This window comes from Scomber scombrus, chromosome 9, assembly GCF_963691925.1.
Source record: "Scomber scombrus chromosome 9, fScoSco1.1, whole genome shotgun sequence".
Classification (NCBI taxonomy): Eukaryota; Metazoa; Chordata; class Actinopteri; order Scombriformes; family Scombridae; genus Scomber; species Scomber scombrus.
Window position 1 is genome coordinate 5,373,095 of NC_084978.1, and position 16,777 is coordinate 5,389,871.

General features: G+C 38.5%; 2 protein-coding genes across 2 annotated transcripts in view; one reads left to right on the forward strand and one right to left on the reverse strand.

Annotated features, from left to right (window-relative positions):
• The window catches only part of slc49a3 (solute carrier family 49 member 3), a 249,080-nt gene that overhangs the window by 166,401 nt on the left and 65,902 nt on the right, over positions 1 to 16,777 (forward strand). The gene's annotated exons all lie outside the window — the stretch shown is intronic.
• The window catches only part of LOC133986001 (polycomb group RING finger protein 3), a 71,302-nt gene that overhangs the window by 12,015 nt on the left and 42,510 nt on the right, over positions 1 to 16,777 (reverse strand). Inside the window, exons 4-6 of the mRNA XM_062425762.1 lie at positions 12,753 to 12,849; positions 7,878 to 7,933; positions 7,407 to 7,514 (exon numbers count right to left, since the gene is read on the reverse strand). Of these exons, the coding sequence (XP_062281746.1) occupies positions 7,407 to 7,514; positions 7,878 to 7,933; positions 12,753 to 12,849 (261 nt within the window). The remainder of the gene's footprint in view (positions 1 to 7,406; positions 7,515 to 7,877; positions 7,934 to 12,752; positions 12,850 to 16,777) is intronic.

Here is a 16,777-nt window from a genome sequence, read left to right on the forward strand (position 1 = left end):
ATTTCTTTTGCTTCCCAAAGTTGAGCAGAGTAAAAGTACAAACTAATAAAAACACACTCTGAATGTGTAGTTCATGAACAACTCAAAACTGTATCGACATGTTTCTGTTTCTGCTGCATACGATCCGCCGATCAGAGTGTGTGAGTTTCTCTTTATCGTGCTCATTAAGTTAAGTCGAGAAGCTTAACTGACGGCAGCGACGGCTCCGTTGACAACAACACTTCATGTCAGAAGCACCGGAAACAGGCGAGTTTGTGTCTCTCTCTGCAGTATTTTGACAGCGTGTCTCAGCTGGAGCGTAAAAACACCATCCTGCTGAGACCCATTTATAAAGGCAATTACATGTCCGAAGGTGTCAAAGCATCCTTTACACGACGTGTTGGCTGTCTGGGCACGTCTCTTAAGCAGGGGCAACTTCTAATAAAGGAAAAAACCCAGTCATTCCCAATACTGATTAGTCTACATAAAGGCTTCATCTGGTTTCAACATTTGGGACTTTTTTAAGAAACTGGAGGCAGAACTGGAGAGTTTACAGAGCAGAAATGTCAGGGAGGTAAACTTAAAGGTAAAAGAGTGTGTTCAGAGTGGTGCGAGAAAGGTACAGTATTGTTTAATAATACACAACACAGAGCTTTCGTTAAGGAGCCTGAAGAAGAATGAATGACAACATGTACAGCACACCTTAAATCAACTATACTAAAAGAGTTTTTTAAGGATTAAAGCCAGATTAGGTAAACTGCCTGAAGGGAGCTCATTAAAAAGTTCTAAATATTTCATGAATGTAACTTTTACTGAGTGTGTTCTGCAATCTGAAAGTACCTAGTTATCCACTTTTAGAGTGTAATGCTGTAAGAATGGATGGAGAGACTGTACCAGAGGAAAAGAGGAAAGGTAACATATATATATACAGAGCTATGAACTTTTGAGTATTCAACACCTAATTTAATTAAATTGTCAAGAGTCTCCAACAGTAGTTCACCAAACTAGTTACACAGTTATATGACTCTTATTTGCACACATGCCCAACAAACCATGCACTCTCAGGATATATAATGTGGTTATTGTCGACTTTCTGTAATCTGATGAGTTATATAAATGAAGTGTAAATGATCCAGTTTACTTAATACAGTTATGAAAATCAATTAACACAGCTTGATTACTGCTGGAGAAACTTAATAATTACACAACAAAGACTCCAGATGGGTGAACGTATTGTTGTAGCAGCAGTGCAGAGGAATTAAAGGACACATTAATATAATTTTATATAGCTGTGCATCCGGAGCTGCAACTAACTAATTATTGACTGATCTTCCAATTAATTTCTGAAATATTAGATCCATCGTTGGATTAATTGGTCTAAAAACAGCAAATCCTCACATTTGAGGTGCTGAAACTTGAAACTAATTAGTCATCAAAACTTCTTGTGTCCAAAATAGTACACCCTAAAGTTCAGCTCAACCTGAAACAGATAACTTTAAGTATGTTTTCGGTGTCATGACTTTATAGAGACTTCCTGCATTAACCTGGTTTCTTATCTGCCTGTAAACACAGTCAGAAAGCCGGATATCTTTACCATCTTATAAACCCGCTGTGCAAAAGCTGCTGCAGAATTGTGCAGGGCAGGTGTGGTAATACATGTAATAATGGATTTTCTTGTTGGATGTGATATTTGTATTAGTATTGAGTTCTTATGATATGAAACCTCAGTTATCAAAGTCAGAATTATGGGTGTCTGCTGCACAGATAGGTATTGCTTCTTCTGTAACCTTTTAAAAACAAAAGAAATTCAGTTTATTCTTTGTGGATTCGGAGGGGATGTAATAGCGTGTGTGTGTGTGTGTGTGTGTGTGTGTGTGTGTGTGTGTGTGTGTGTGTGTGTGTGTGTGTGTCTGTGTGTGTGTGTGTGTGGTCAGTTTACTCTTCCTCAGGATTGCTTTCACCATTCTGTAACCATTTTCTGTTTGGGGGGCTAACTGTCACCAATCCCGCAGAGTATTACCGTGAAAGGTCTGAGCTTGCTCTGCGGTGATTGTCTCCAGCGTCGGCCTCGCTGATTGCTTATCAAGACGGGCTCGCTCTTATTGTTACGGCTCACCTTCAAACAACCCCCAAAGCATCTCAGTGACTATAAACAGACACGCAGGGCCCTGGCTCTGTTGTTTGAGGCGGCAGCATCACGTAATGGGATGATTGCTCGGTTTCGTCTGTCTATCGCGGAGCTTCTTTTAGTCTCGGTTTAGGTGCGGGTGAAAAAAAATAAATCTAGTGGATGACAGGTTTATGATTTATGGGATCTCTAACATACAATCAAATCACAAAGGCATGCACAATAACAAGTGGAGGCTACATGGGGAATGAGGTGGAGTAAACTAGCACTGTGTGTCTGTGTGTGTCTCTGTGTGTGTGTGTGTGTGTGTGTGTGTGTGTGTGTGTGTGTGTGTGTGTGTGTGTGTGTGTGTGTGTGTGTGTGTGTGTGTGTGTGTGTGTGTGTGTGTTAGTGAGTGGGAGTTTTATATTGTCGTGAAAGAGAAAAGTGCACTCAGCAGACTCATCACGGCCCCGTGTCCCTCCATTTTCTTGCGCTAAGTGCTCGGAAACCAGGCAATTCAGAGAAATGAGAGTGTTGTGTGATGTTGCCAACTATTTTTATTTTTTTTATTTTTGAGTCATGTAGTGTCTGGAAGAAATCTCACTGTGTTTGCATCTAAGAAAAACACTATTATGTGTGCTGTTTCAGATAGCATGACGCTGTCCTTTATATGTCATTGGTTGACTGATGGGTTTATGAATACTGTGTGGTTTTCTGTGCTTCTACACATTATATTTTGGTATTACTCCCCTACCATTAACACTAATAACTCATTCTAATTATCTTGAAAGTTGGAAGTCGGAGGTGGGAATGAAGTCACTTCAACAGCGTAGCAACGCGTCCACAGATGGAAGTGAGACAGCGCTGTGTGTACGACTGATTTAATGAGACACAAATAAGACAAAACTGCTAATAAACAGGATATTATTACAACTTTCACACTGTTGATGCACCAGGCTACCATCTTGGATTTTAAGGTCGGGGCTGGTGGGAAATTTCCAACTCAGAACTCGGAAATTTCTGACTTCTGAGTACAACTGGAACGCACCATTATCACCTGATGGCATGAAAGGTGTCCCTAAAAACTCTGTAGCTTGTCCAACTAATAGATATTCACTTCACCATCATATATGACAAACAGCAGCAGTAAATGTTCACATATGAGACGCTGGAGGCAGAAAATCTTGGGCATTATTACTTGAGAAATGATGCTTGATGATTATGATGATGATGATTAAAACAATTATTATTTAATTATCTAAATAGCTGCAGATTAATCGTTGCAGCTCTACAATGCATTCAGAGCTATGAGGAAGCAATAATGCAACTTGGAGGAAATGTAATTGGTTGTGTTGTGGAGAAACTGAGTGTTTACAACTTGATTATAAACAGGAGAGAAGTGGATTATACTGAACTATTGTTTTAATGGATGATTTGATATATTTTGACACGACTTTGTGTCGCCAAAGGAATCCATTTAGACTGCTCTGAATCCAAGCAGACTTCTATACAGCTGATATTTACTACCAAGGAAGCTACACGTTTTTTAAAGCCACTATTCAAGCCAACAGGAAAGACTGGAACAGAGCCATAAATAACCCCACTTTCATAGTGTATCACTTGGCTTTTGGCTATTTGAGTAATTTAAAATGTGTTAGGTGATTTTCATAATATCAGCTTTGGTGCTCCATTATTATAAAATCCTGTGGCCCTGTCTTATAAATGAGCCCCGTATTAAAATCCTGTTTTTAAAACCTTTATCACACCTTTATGTTAATATACACAGTCATATAGGCTGTGATGGGATGGATGTTTCTTAATGTGATGAAACACAACATATCCCCACAGTTTGGTGGTTTGTCTGCATCAAAAATCACCAAAATCAACTCTTTATTTGGACTTCACATTTGCAGCTAGTCCTGAATTGAGCTCTAAGGATCAGTAAGCGCTGCTCTGCCCCGTTTTGATAGCAACATGCCAGAATTAGATTTATTTCACTCAGCTGGTTTGAAAGCACTTTGAGAAAGTTTCTATTTCTGAGGGATTTCGGGGTAATGAACCTTTAATCCAGCGTAATGCAGTTCCGCTAGACTAACACACAGAGTGCTGCCTGTAGTTAGCCGTGGTGAGATCTCTGCTCGCTTTACCGAGCCTTAGCTTTGGTTTGCTTTTCCTCAAATAGGAGCTAATGAGCAGCAGCAATTTTCTTGTGAGGGAGGAAAACACACTGGAAGCAAAACAACCAAAATCTGCCTGTAAGTTTTACAGGAAAGAAAAGTTACTGTAGCGGCATGATGGATGCTGGGTATTTTCACAATGACCTGCATGAGACAAATCAAATCATGCTGCTTTCACATTTCCCCAAATGGACGAAGCACCGGTGGTAAACAGCTTCGAATTTAGAGAGAAACCTCCTCACAGTTTCCACTTCCAGTAAGGTTCTGGTAAATGAGTCTCCAAATGATACAACCACATTTGATTTTCTAGTTTATGTGCCAAAAAACATTTCACCACCGTGGCCCAGAGGCAACGTCTCTTTGTTTGTATTTGAGCGGAAATGACGGCGAAAATGAAATCTAGGAGTCCCTGACTTTCTATTTCTGTTGGCGTCGGTGCAAATGATGCTTAAATTGTGCTTGTGGTGTGTTTGTGTACGTATGTTTATGTGTGTGTGACTGTGTGTATGTATGTGTGTGTGTGTGTGTGTGTGTGTGTGTGTGTGTGTGTGTGTCGCTGTAGCTAAACCTGACTTGGAGCAACGAGGCACAGGGAGCCAGTTCCACTTCCATTTGAGCCTTAATTACCAAAATCAGGGAGGGGGATTAAGCGAGCGATTAGGCCTGCCGGCATGACAGGCCTCTGGGTGCACATTTACACCCGCCTGTAGAAGAGAGCCGGTTTTAGGAAAGTCTTCGTGCACAACAAGCAGACCTGGGACTCATTCTGATTGGCTAAATTGTCTTTATCTCTACTGCTTAATAGCTTCTGATGTTACTTGTGGCTGAGCCTCTAACGTTGGTTATTATGGTTTGATGGCTTCCAGACTTATATGATGAAATGTGAAGAGCATTGCAAAGATGAAGGTCATGATAAATGTTTTCTAGAAGCCAATTTTAGCTGTTTTGTGATAAAAACAAAAAGGAAACAAATTTTAAAGTGTCTAAAATGTACGAATTGATGCCTATCTATGCTATTGGACGACCCAGGGAGACGTCAGAGAAAGAGAAACGATTCAAATGAATGTTGTTTGTATCCATGCAAACACTTGAAAGTAAAGGTGGTATTGTATATATAGAGGTGTGTAATAAGGTGTAGATTTGATTAGACTGTAAACTGTGGCGGGCGTGATTTTATGTATGTTTTATCTGTGTGGAATAAAGAAAAAATTCCAAAAAGGAAAATAAAGTAAGAATTGGCTGTTTCTCTACAATAACAGGCCGAGTTGAGCCGAATGATCTCCTGTGTGTCACAGCCTGCTGCCTCTCATCCAGGGATTACCACTCTGAACCACAATATTGTCGCCCTGCTTGTGACCCCAGTGTGTGACGTCTGCTCCCTTAAACCAAAGCTGTGTCCTACAACCTGAACCTGCTGCTGAATGTGGCTCAACTCGTGTTGTCGAGGTCGAATTTCATTTCCTCTTTCATTGCACTTTTTATGGGGACTTGAAGAGTCCTGATTTGTTTTGGTTGTCTGGAGGTGATGCGTTCTGAATGTGGAGATTTACAGAAAATTCATGGCGGTTCAGACAGGAAACAGAGCATCCCTGCAGCATACAGGCTGCTTCTGTTATGTAAACTGACTGTTTTGAAATGTACTCTTCTTTAATTTGTAGATCTGTACATCCTGGTTATTGCCTTGTAAACTCATACAGGCTGAGTACTAGAAAAGGAGAAATTAACAAAATCAATCAATCATGTGTGGGTGGGTTGGCAACTACAGAACAAGCTCTATTTTTAAAAGTCTTGTGCTCATCCTTCAGTACTTTTTCATCTCTACATCTCTGGTTTGTGCTAAGATATCATTTTACTGTAAGATATCATCATTTTTACCATATGCTGTGTTGATTTGAAACCATAGTGCAGCAGGTTTCTAAAAATTATTATTTACTATTAAGACAGCGTTACATGTTGTGTTTTACCTCAAGAAAGAAATAATGTCTCTTCTCTGGTTCATTATTGTTGTATGAATCAACAAAATTAGTTTTTTGATGACTTATCGAACAATTATCACAAGTTTTTGTCAATGCATTGCATTCTTTAGGGGGATTTATAGTTAGTATAGGTTCATATATGGCTATATTCTGTAAGTATATCAGGTTATGATGTGCATAACCTGCATCTACATGTCAGCGGCTACAGAGATACAACAAGAACTGTGTTTGGTCCACACGGTCTGCTTGTATTTTCTGCAGCTTGTTTCAGATGCAGATATTTCCTGAGCTGTATAGACAACAATGGCAAGTTGAGGAAGAGCTCGGTCATCCTCGTCTTTTCATTCACACACACACACTCAGCTATCAAAACCATCTTCGTTGCATTGTGCTCGCTGCAATTGTTGGCTCTCGATCACAATGAGTGAAATACAGTACAACACGCAGCGACCGCATGGCAACAGTCTCCTATTCAGGAATGAGACAAGGTCACACTTCCTGTTGACACTCAATATCACAAAGTGAATAACAGAATGTAAACTGTCACTATAAAAGAATAAAATGACAGCACAATGCAGCCTGTTCATGCATGGTAACACATGTCGAGTGTTGCCGTGGCGGCGCCATCAACGCATGAAGCAACAGACGCTGAAATATGAATAAAAACTTAACTGAATTTGGTATGCAGGGTGAGGTTGGGTTAAAAATAAAGCTACTTTTAATGAGCCTGAACTACATACACTGATTTTTAGAAAAACAAGCAATACAAATCTATCTTCATAAATATGTATGTGACAATGTGTTTAACTGGGGTTTTTTCTCAGGCAAGTTATAAACTTAAAAAAAAAAAATGGCTCATCACTAATTTATACTTATTCTGTAGAGCAACCCATGTTTGTTTTGTCTGTTTGAACAACTCACCAAGTTGATTCATATGTTTTATGTAAGTCATGTTGGATACAGGAAAAAATCAAATAGGTCAGCTGGTAAAATCAAGTTAGTAAAGCCACACCGGCCGTCCTCTGTAAAATATTTGACCTGAGAGACTCAACTGCCATCTAGAGTTCATTCATGATGTGTAACGTTTGTCAGGAATGAAGCACAGATAATCCTCTGGGTGTTTATGGAAAAGGAAAGAAATAGGAAGTACGCTGCGGATCGTACCATTTCGCTGATCTAGATGAGTCTTCATGTTGCAAAGCTCCCCTTTAATGTCTCCGGGCACCTCCATCCCCAACTTCTGATAGAACTCCCTCTGCTTCTTTATCTCCGCTGCAGCGAGAGGAGGAGGAGAGAAAAAACAGGGAGAAAAATAAAGAGAGGGCAGTGGCTTTTTCCTCAAGGTCACTGCAGTCAGCGGGCTTGATGATTATGTGTGTGATGATTATGTGAAAACCTGCTTCATTAACTCCTGTGAGACCATCAATAACAGCAAGAATACTTCATTACGATACATTTTTTGGTATATTTTCAGCATGCAGGTAGTGATACAGCACATCATTAAGGCACAATAAAAACTAAATTGTTCAGGTTAATTGGTTTGTGGGATAATTTGAAGGCTGTTAAGGTTAATTGGTTTGTGGGATAATTAGTGGGTTGATTGAAGCATAACAGGAACTGATGTATGATACTGACCCTCTTGAAGTCCGGGTACCAACTTGTAGACAATGTCTTGCATTGTTCTGTCATGGCTAGAAAACAAGAAACAGGAAAGTCATTAGATACATTATTAGTTAATGGGAAATATATGCATCTAAATATATGTGTAAACCCTACATCTCATTTAATGACTAAATACTGAAATATTAGGAAGTAAAATAAGCTTTGCATGATCTGGCCACCGCTAAATGAAAACTATAGGTGGAAAAAAAGAGCTGAAAACCACAAGATGACATTTATGGAGAAATGTCAAATGTTTTATCAGAGGCTAAAAAATTGCAGATGACGCTGGTTCTCAGACTGGTGCAGCATATGCTCTGTCAGTAAGTGTTAAATAACCTTTCCCCATTAAGCAGGTGACACAGGTGCACAGTGTGGGCTCTGGTCTGCCGTCACCATGACAGTGCTTTTTGGCAGCCCGCGAACGGATACGACGTGGTGAGTTTGTTGCAATGTTATGTTAGAAATACTTGAGAAGAGGCCTAATGTTTGTCTCCCCTGCTGTCCAACAGGAGAGAGAAAGAGAGCGAGAGAGAGAGAGAGAGAGAGAGAGAGAGAGAGAGAGAGAGAGAGAGAGAGAGAGAGAGAGAGAGAGAGAGAGAGAAAGATTGTATCTGGCTCAGAAATGTGCTGCCTGACGCTGAAACTCGCTCCAGAAAGTAGACAAACACTGACCCCTGCTGGATAAAGCTGGTAGTACAACCATCCCTAAAGCCAAGTGTGCAGGTTAAAACTATGTTAAAGGGATCTGATGCATACAAATGTGACACAAATACACTGTTGCAAAATGTCTGTGTTCACCTTATTATAGATCTCTAAATGTTTGGGACTTTAAAGCCATTTTTCCAAAAGATATTGCCTTAGTTGGTGGTTCTCATGTCTTACATGTTGCTCCGAAATCTCCCAAAGGTGTTTCAGTCGGGTTTTATACTCCTCAAACTATTCACTTAACCTTTGTGCTCTATATGGAAGCTTCTGCATTTGTTTGTCCATTCATTTATTTACTTTCCTTTTGTTTGTCACTTTTCTGCAGTTATATAAAGTCTATCAGTATTATATAAAGTAAATAACTGAATGTAAATCTTGCAACTAGATAATCTTGATGCTCTTTGATCCTGTGGTCTAGATACTGTAGATACATCTTAAGTTGAACGTTTACCAGGTTAAATAATAGTTTAATATAAATTCCCTGTAAAACAAAAGTCCCTGTAAAACTGTATCTTTACTGTTATATATTTACCTAATGAGAAAAACATGACATGACAGTTTTTTTGTGGTACAACACAGCAGCAACAAAAACCCTTCAACTGAAGAAATGGGGACCAAAAATGATTTTGTTTGATGTTGATCATCTGTACAAAGTGCAGTCATGATGATTATTGATGGATTAAAATATCCAGTAGATACCACTTTTAGTCCTGACCTTTAGGGTTACACCGATTGACGATGATATTGACTTTTAGCGATTGATTAGCTAATTTCTATTTGCCATTGCTGCCCTGTGCTGATTATAAGCTGATTTATTTATGGTCTGCTCCCTCCGGTGCATTTTTAGGTGTCAAAATGACAAAAGAGCAATTTAAACATATAGATGATTGTCCAGGCCTAGATAAAGTTGTCCAAACCAACAATAAAAATACAACCTAAAAGCTACAGAAAACTAGAGAAGAGACACAGTTACTTTCAGTGCAATATTGTCTATTAGTTCATTTCCACCCTGGTTATAAAGGAGGATGAGGTATTTACAACATTGTGGGTTTAAATCCCACTCATGACCTTTCATACTAACTGACTCCCATCTCTCATTGCTCTAATCTTTCTCGTCTCTACTGGTTACAGTCTGCAAATATCTTAATTTTTGTAATGAAAAACAACCTTTAAGGTCAGTGATATATAACATGTATACTATGTTTGCAATAAGAGCGAAGTAATTAATAACAGTCTTCACCAGAACTAAGCAATGCCAGGCTTTTCCTTGCACGCTTTTCAAGTTATGCGAGTATGATTCTGTGATGGATTTATTGTGATAATCAGTATAAATGTAACTATGTGAAGAATACAAAGGATTAAAACTATAAGCCTCACTCGACAGTATAAGTGGCAGGATTAGTCCCGCTGAGCTAATTCTCTGTGAGGACACGTCCGAGTGTTATTCTGAGTTCAATCTCAGACATCGACTTTGATTAATCTTCTTGATGAGCAGATGGGATTTATGTGTCATCTGTGAGGCGTTTTGTCTTCAAATCACTTGTGATGTTTCCCATCAGCTCCAATTTCCTGCAAACAATGAGACCCAAAAAAATCCCAGCTGTGCCAACAGCTAATGTGTTTGAAATGGAGCATTTCCGGCAAAACAACCGGTCTGCAGTCAGCGCAGTTTAGACGGTAATGACTAAATCACTGGAACACATTTAGTTTGCATGTTGCATTAATCAGACATTAGTCAGAAGGGGGAGTGAACTTTGGATTTCCTCCAAAAATAACTGTAAGGTGACTTGACTTCCAAAACGCTACTTCTTCATTTTAACCTTCAAAATGGTCCAGCGTGAAATCTGTTTTAAGTCAACCAGGAAATTATAGACAAGTAACTTTTATCTTTTATTGTAAGTTGTCAAATATCTCAGAGAGGTGCAACATTTTTCAAATTGTTATGATGATTTGGAATAACATGCTTTAAATATCTCCCAGTGGTACTTGCTGTGGTCCACTGCTGCTTCATCACGCTAACAAGCATGTCAACACTACCTGACCGTTTCAACAGTCATAACCAACTATAAGTAGCTACTGTGATTGTCCTCACTTTATCTGATCTGTTATATGACTACAAATTATATATATTATAATTACTGAAAACTATTATATCTCTATTGTCAGAATTGGCAGGAAGATGTCAGAGATATTCATTCACATGGATGATAAACTAAAAATCAATATCAAGTGTCTTAGTGAGATGTTTATAGTTTATTATGTAGATTTATTGACGTTTTTCTTCTGTACATCATACATAAGTTGGGGGTGCGAGCCTCGTCTTGCTTTGTTGGTCGAGGTTTTCGGTTCCATTCATTAGTTTTTGACGAGTATGGGGTTTTAAAAGGTTTTAATGCCATTTTCCCGGTTCTCTTTAAACCTGCATTAACTGATTGTTTGGCTACTTGTCTTCAGCAGAAATAATTAGTGAAAAACACTGACATCATCTTTTAACTTGGTATGTTGGACTTGAACAGTTGTGTAATGTAAGTCTTTTACCTCTGTTTTTGTTCTCCACCAACTCCTGAGGGAAATATCTGCCTCTTTAACTGCTAAATGCCCCATTATATTCACCATGTAGTTGTTAATAGTGTCTTTTTGCTGTTTGGTGCTGAGCAGGTAGTGTACAGTGGCTTTTTAGAGCTGCCTGAGAGAACAGAGTGAAACAAAAAGAGTAACATTGCAGCCAGACAGCTAAAAAATGAGTTGAAACTTGCTATAAAAGCTCCATAAAGCTGAGAGGAGCCCACAGGTGGTAATACTTTGTGGGTTCATTACTACAAGTGACACCTCTCTCTAGAATTACACATTGCTGTTTGGTCCATTTATCAAGAAATATTGATTATAGGTGCTTTAAATGTGAGTATTAGAAGAGTTAAGTATTCAAAATTCAATTCAATCACAATGTGTTAATTTATAATAAGCTTCATAGGCGACATTAGAGAAACAACGACACCACAATTGCAGGTGGTATACAGATACTATTTTTTGAGTATTATTTTATTTATTTAACCTTTCTTTATCTACAGATTCTATTGGGGTCTTGATACCTTCTTTCTTTTAAAAGAGAAGGCTGCCAAAATGGCTTCAGATATGAAACATCAAATCACTATAGTCTACTGATATGGCATGGTATAGCTCTGTAATAATAGATAAAGTGTGTTCCCAGTTTCTGATCATCTATTGCAGTGATGGGAAATCATGCACGGTGCAGAGATTACAGGCCAGGTTACAAACAAACTAATCAGTCAAATCACCTTCATTATTGTTTGGATAGCATGAAAACCTCCACACTCTGAATGGCATCCATCTATAGCACATTGCAGCCCACATCTGATCAATTTAAGGCTTTGACAGTAATTTTGTCACAATTTGTATTTATTGTTTGTGTTTTTATTAGCTGCATATTGTATTTATTGCACTTTATGTTGTATGTTTTGCACTGTATAGTCTACAGTATAGTAAAGCTCTATTTTATGTTGTAATAAAAAGTTGTTGCATGCACTATTGGGTTTGTATTCATCTCTATATGTTGTGTTACATTTGGATCCAACCAATATAAAACCAGAAAGCTTAAGTTCCCTTCTCCAGTGTTTTCATTACTAACATATTTGTGGAAATGGGCCACATACACAACATGTTTTTTTCTTTTTTATAAAAAGAAAGAAAGAAAAGAGAATTGCAAATGAGCTATGATGTGTAGCTTTAATTTATTCTAGTCTTCTTTTTTTTTATTGTTTGTGTATTTGTCTTTATAGAAATACACAGAAATGTAGACCACCCTCGAACAGATCAGCCACACAAGTTAAAAGGGTTGTTTTGTTTTGTTTTTTTGCAGAAGAAGAGCAGAAATAAAACGGGGAAAGGGCCGGCAGTGCTTGGCTTCTTGGTGGTTTATTGTTTACTGGCGGTACTCTGCTGATGCCCCCAGAGGCATCCAGTAACTCCCTGCACACTGATGGAGCACTGTCAACAACACAGAGACTATATCTGTGTGTGTGTGTGTGTGTGTGTGTGTGTGTGTGTGTGTGTGTGTGTGTGTGTGTGTGTGTGTGTGTGTGTGTGTGTGTGTGTGTGTGTGTGTGTGGTGGTTCCCTCACTCACCCGATGTACTGCAGTGGATGGCTCTGATGAATAACAATCCTACATGTGGGGCACGTGTTGTTTTCCTCCAGATACTTCACTAGGCAGCTTCTACAGACTGGAGAGAGACACACACAGCAGACAAAGAGGACAGAAGATTATTCTCCAATATACAGATTTATAAACTTAACCTTTAAATCATCAAATGTACTGTACAGTTTAAATAGTTAGCATGTTTTCAGATGCCAGTTTCAAATAAAGGTTTCACTCTTTCATTGTGTGACTGCGACTGAAACAATCCTGATTATCAGTCTTGAATATTTAAGGAGGGACACATTTAGATATGCCACAATTAGTGAGTTAATCAATACAGAAAAATAACATCAGTGGTTTTGATACTTAAAAAGGTCACATATTATGCAAAATACACTATTTATGTCTTTTCAACATAAATGTGTCCTCAGTGAAACCCTCAAACTAAGAGAAAAGACTGTCCCTCTCTCTCCTGCTCCATCTTTCTGTAAAATGTAAAAATACTGATTAAATTCGGCTGTTTATAATTTCATAAAGGGATCTGTTGAACATAACCCCCCCCCCCCTGCAGCATGACAGCCCTCACCCACTGTAAACCACTTGATCAACTTTTGAACTGAATCATAGTTTTGTTGTTTGCTGCAAGAATCAACACAACAAATCTTTATGTTCTTTCATCATCTGAGGAAGTGAAGACACATTTAAATTCACTGTTTCTGATGGAAATGTCCAAAAAGTGACAGGAAAACTGTATATGTGTGAAAGATTGAGACCAGCTCTGTATGACCCAACCTCAAACTTGGAAGCTGTACATTTTGCCATGTTTTATTCTAGGAGTGTATGATATACACTACCAGTCAAAAGTTTGAACACACTTTCAAGGGGATGGGAAGGTGTGTCCAAACTTTTGACTGGTACTGTATATCGTCTACGATGAAGTCTTAATTGTTGTTTTAATGATGTGTGAGCAAAAAAAAACAACTGATCTACAGGTCATCAATGTGACCTCACTACCGGGCTTTCCTGCACATGTGCATTGTTCACCATGCTGCAAATTAGCAAACTACTGTAGCTGTGTTTAGTTGTCGTTAACTCTCTCCATCGCTCTCTGTCTCTCTTCTCCTGCGCTGCACACACGAGATTTAGAGATTTAAGTCATATAGCACAACCCTATTTTATTTAGTTACTGTTTTACTGTTTATTTAGCAGGATAGTGTGTTGAACATGGCTTTCACATATGGTGCAGCTAATATAGCTAACAATGTTGGACTAATGATGTAGAAGGACAGTCGAGAGAAACTGTGTGAACATTAAGCCTCATTTGAAGTAAACTAACTAGCGACAGTAGTAGTTTTGATGGTGGTAACTAGTTCAGTTAGCTTTGCTGTTACATGTTAGCCCGTTCTGCTTGCTGGTATGTGTGCGTTGCTGCAGTAACATTATGTAAATGAACTTTATATGACATGCTATAGAGATGATGACACACAATTAGTTTGCTTGGCATCGTTGTATAACTTGGATTAGCACCCAGCAGTTCCACCATAAAACTGTATTGGCCCAATGAGCAGAGTGTGTAATGTCAAGCGGAGGCTAACACGTCCGTTCTGCTCCACAGATACTCTCAGTATTTCTGTAATATTAACATTAGTGATGCTACTGCAGCTCCGTTACTGTCAGCAGCCTTCAGTCTCCCATGCTGCCGTCATATAATCTTTGCATTATATTACGGCTGGAAAGTGACAACCAGTTCTAGAGGCGGGCGTGTAGAGCAGCGGCTCATCTGCATAGACGCAGAAACAGCCCCGTAGAGAGCAGAACTGAAATAGAGAGGCATGCTAGAAAGCAGCATCTCAGTCGTATTATTAGCACCAAAAAAACAAACAAACTTCAAAGACGTGTGTTGGGTTCCTCAGAGAATTACATTAACGTGTTGAAATGGAGTTTAATATGTGACCTTTAATCATTTCAGTCATTTTTAAAGCAATAAATGTCAAACATTCCCCGGTTCCATCAGTCATTTGGGAGGATTGGCTTTGCTTTTCTTTGTCCTAAGTGAGAGTGATTTAAAGATGTCACCTTGGATTTTAGGAAATTATGATTGACTTTTTTCATTGTTTCTAGATGTCAGTTTATTTAATGTTTATTTGTATAGCGATAAATATATAGTATGAACTAATGTCACATAACAGAGCATTTATAGTCTGAGCTAGTGTGTAATGCCTGTCCCTATATAGACCTGTAACATACATAAAACCCATTAAAATACATACAAACCTGCACAACAACACATATACATGCACTAAAGAACAAAACACAAACAACTTAGTAACTGTGATACAATAAAAGTCATAAAACAATAAGCAGCACTTAACTCGTCAGTGTATGACTTAATTTGAGTTTAAAATAATCCCAATCATCATCCATTATGAGTTTATAATAAAACACAAAATTCAATAATAAGAGTCGTTAGTTACAGCCGTAGACTAATCACACTACACACTGAGCATCTTTCACTTCTCCAAACTTAATTTTCTTATTTTATGTCGACGCACGATAAACAACAAACAGGTAATGTGACACAGATGTGATATAAAGAACGAACACTGAGAGAAACTTTAAATTATAAAGACTCAGATAGAGGAGAGTCAACCTAAGTATTGATTGCGTGTAATATTGATAAATCACATTTTACAGCTTCATCTCCGGTGAGACGATGAGAGCATCACCTGAATAATTTAACGGTAGATGCCATTAGGATCCGTGTTTCATCTCCAGTCAGTGTTCATGAATCAGGTTGTGGTTTCTTGTATTTTATGTTTTCATATCAAGTTATTTTTAATGTATTTCTTGCACACAAAAGCATCAACTCACATGTACGGCTGCAACTAACACTTATTTTCTTTATTGATTAATCTGTCAACTTTGTTTCTTATCATCAATCATCAGCCTGGTTTATAAAATTTCATGAAATAGTGAAAAATTGCCCCTTAGAAACTTCCCAGAGAGAGAAAGATTATGTGTTTTGATTTGACTAAAGTCCCAAAACTTATAAATATTCATTTTACAATTAATTAAAACAGAGTAAAGCAGCAAATCCTCACATCTGGAAAGCTGCAACCAGTGGATGTTTGGCCTTTCTTTTTTACTTGATTAAGGACTTTTAAATCAATAAAGTGACTAATTGTTTCACTTCTACACAAAACACAGTGAAAGGAAAAAGAAAGTAATTAGAGAGTGCTGCAGAAAAGAGAGATGTCCACACAGATGATGACTGACCTCTGAACCTATCCAACCTTTCATGACTTATTTTAGGAACCAGCGTCTGTAATTCATTGCACGTGCATCTAATTACTGACATTTTCTGTAGTGTTGCTGCAGTGAAGCTCAGTCTGTCAGAACAGCTGCAATGGTGACGTGATGCGAGTCTCTTTGTCTCACATCGTCGGTGGTGGAGCCCCCTTTTTTTGTTTTTTTCAAAGTGTGAATGAGAATCAAAGCATCTCGTCTAGACTCTGATGTTTACGCTGGGCAAAGCTGCTCTCATCTGTGGTACAAGCGTTCCCTCTAGTGGACGGATGAGGTACTACACTGTCCGATGTTGGAATCATCTAGATGGCTCTTTTATAATGCTGCATGCATTTATTATTTAAGGGGTTAAGATCAATATATTATAGATAAAATGCTACAAAGATTGGTTGTTTTATTTTATGTATGTCAAGTGAAGACAATCTCACTAAAAGCACCTGAGCATGTCAGCTTTAGACACTCAGAGTCAGGTGTTAAGATTGGTCTGAAAGCTTTTTCCTCACTTTTAAAAAACACACAAAAAAGGTTTCACTTGATTCTACATCAGGCGAACCAGAAAAGCCCACGCTCCATTTTTTTGATTAGATTATTCTCACCGACCCAAATGCCAAATGCCCTGTGCCCGGAATAAACGTGCCAAGTTCGATTAAACTGCTCCGAACACAGGGGGGGGGAGAGCGCCCTCGAGCTGGAACCTCACAGATGCC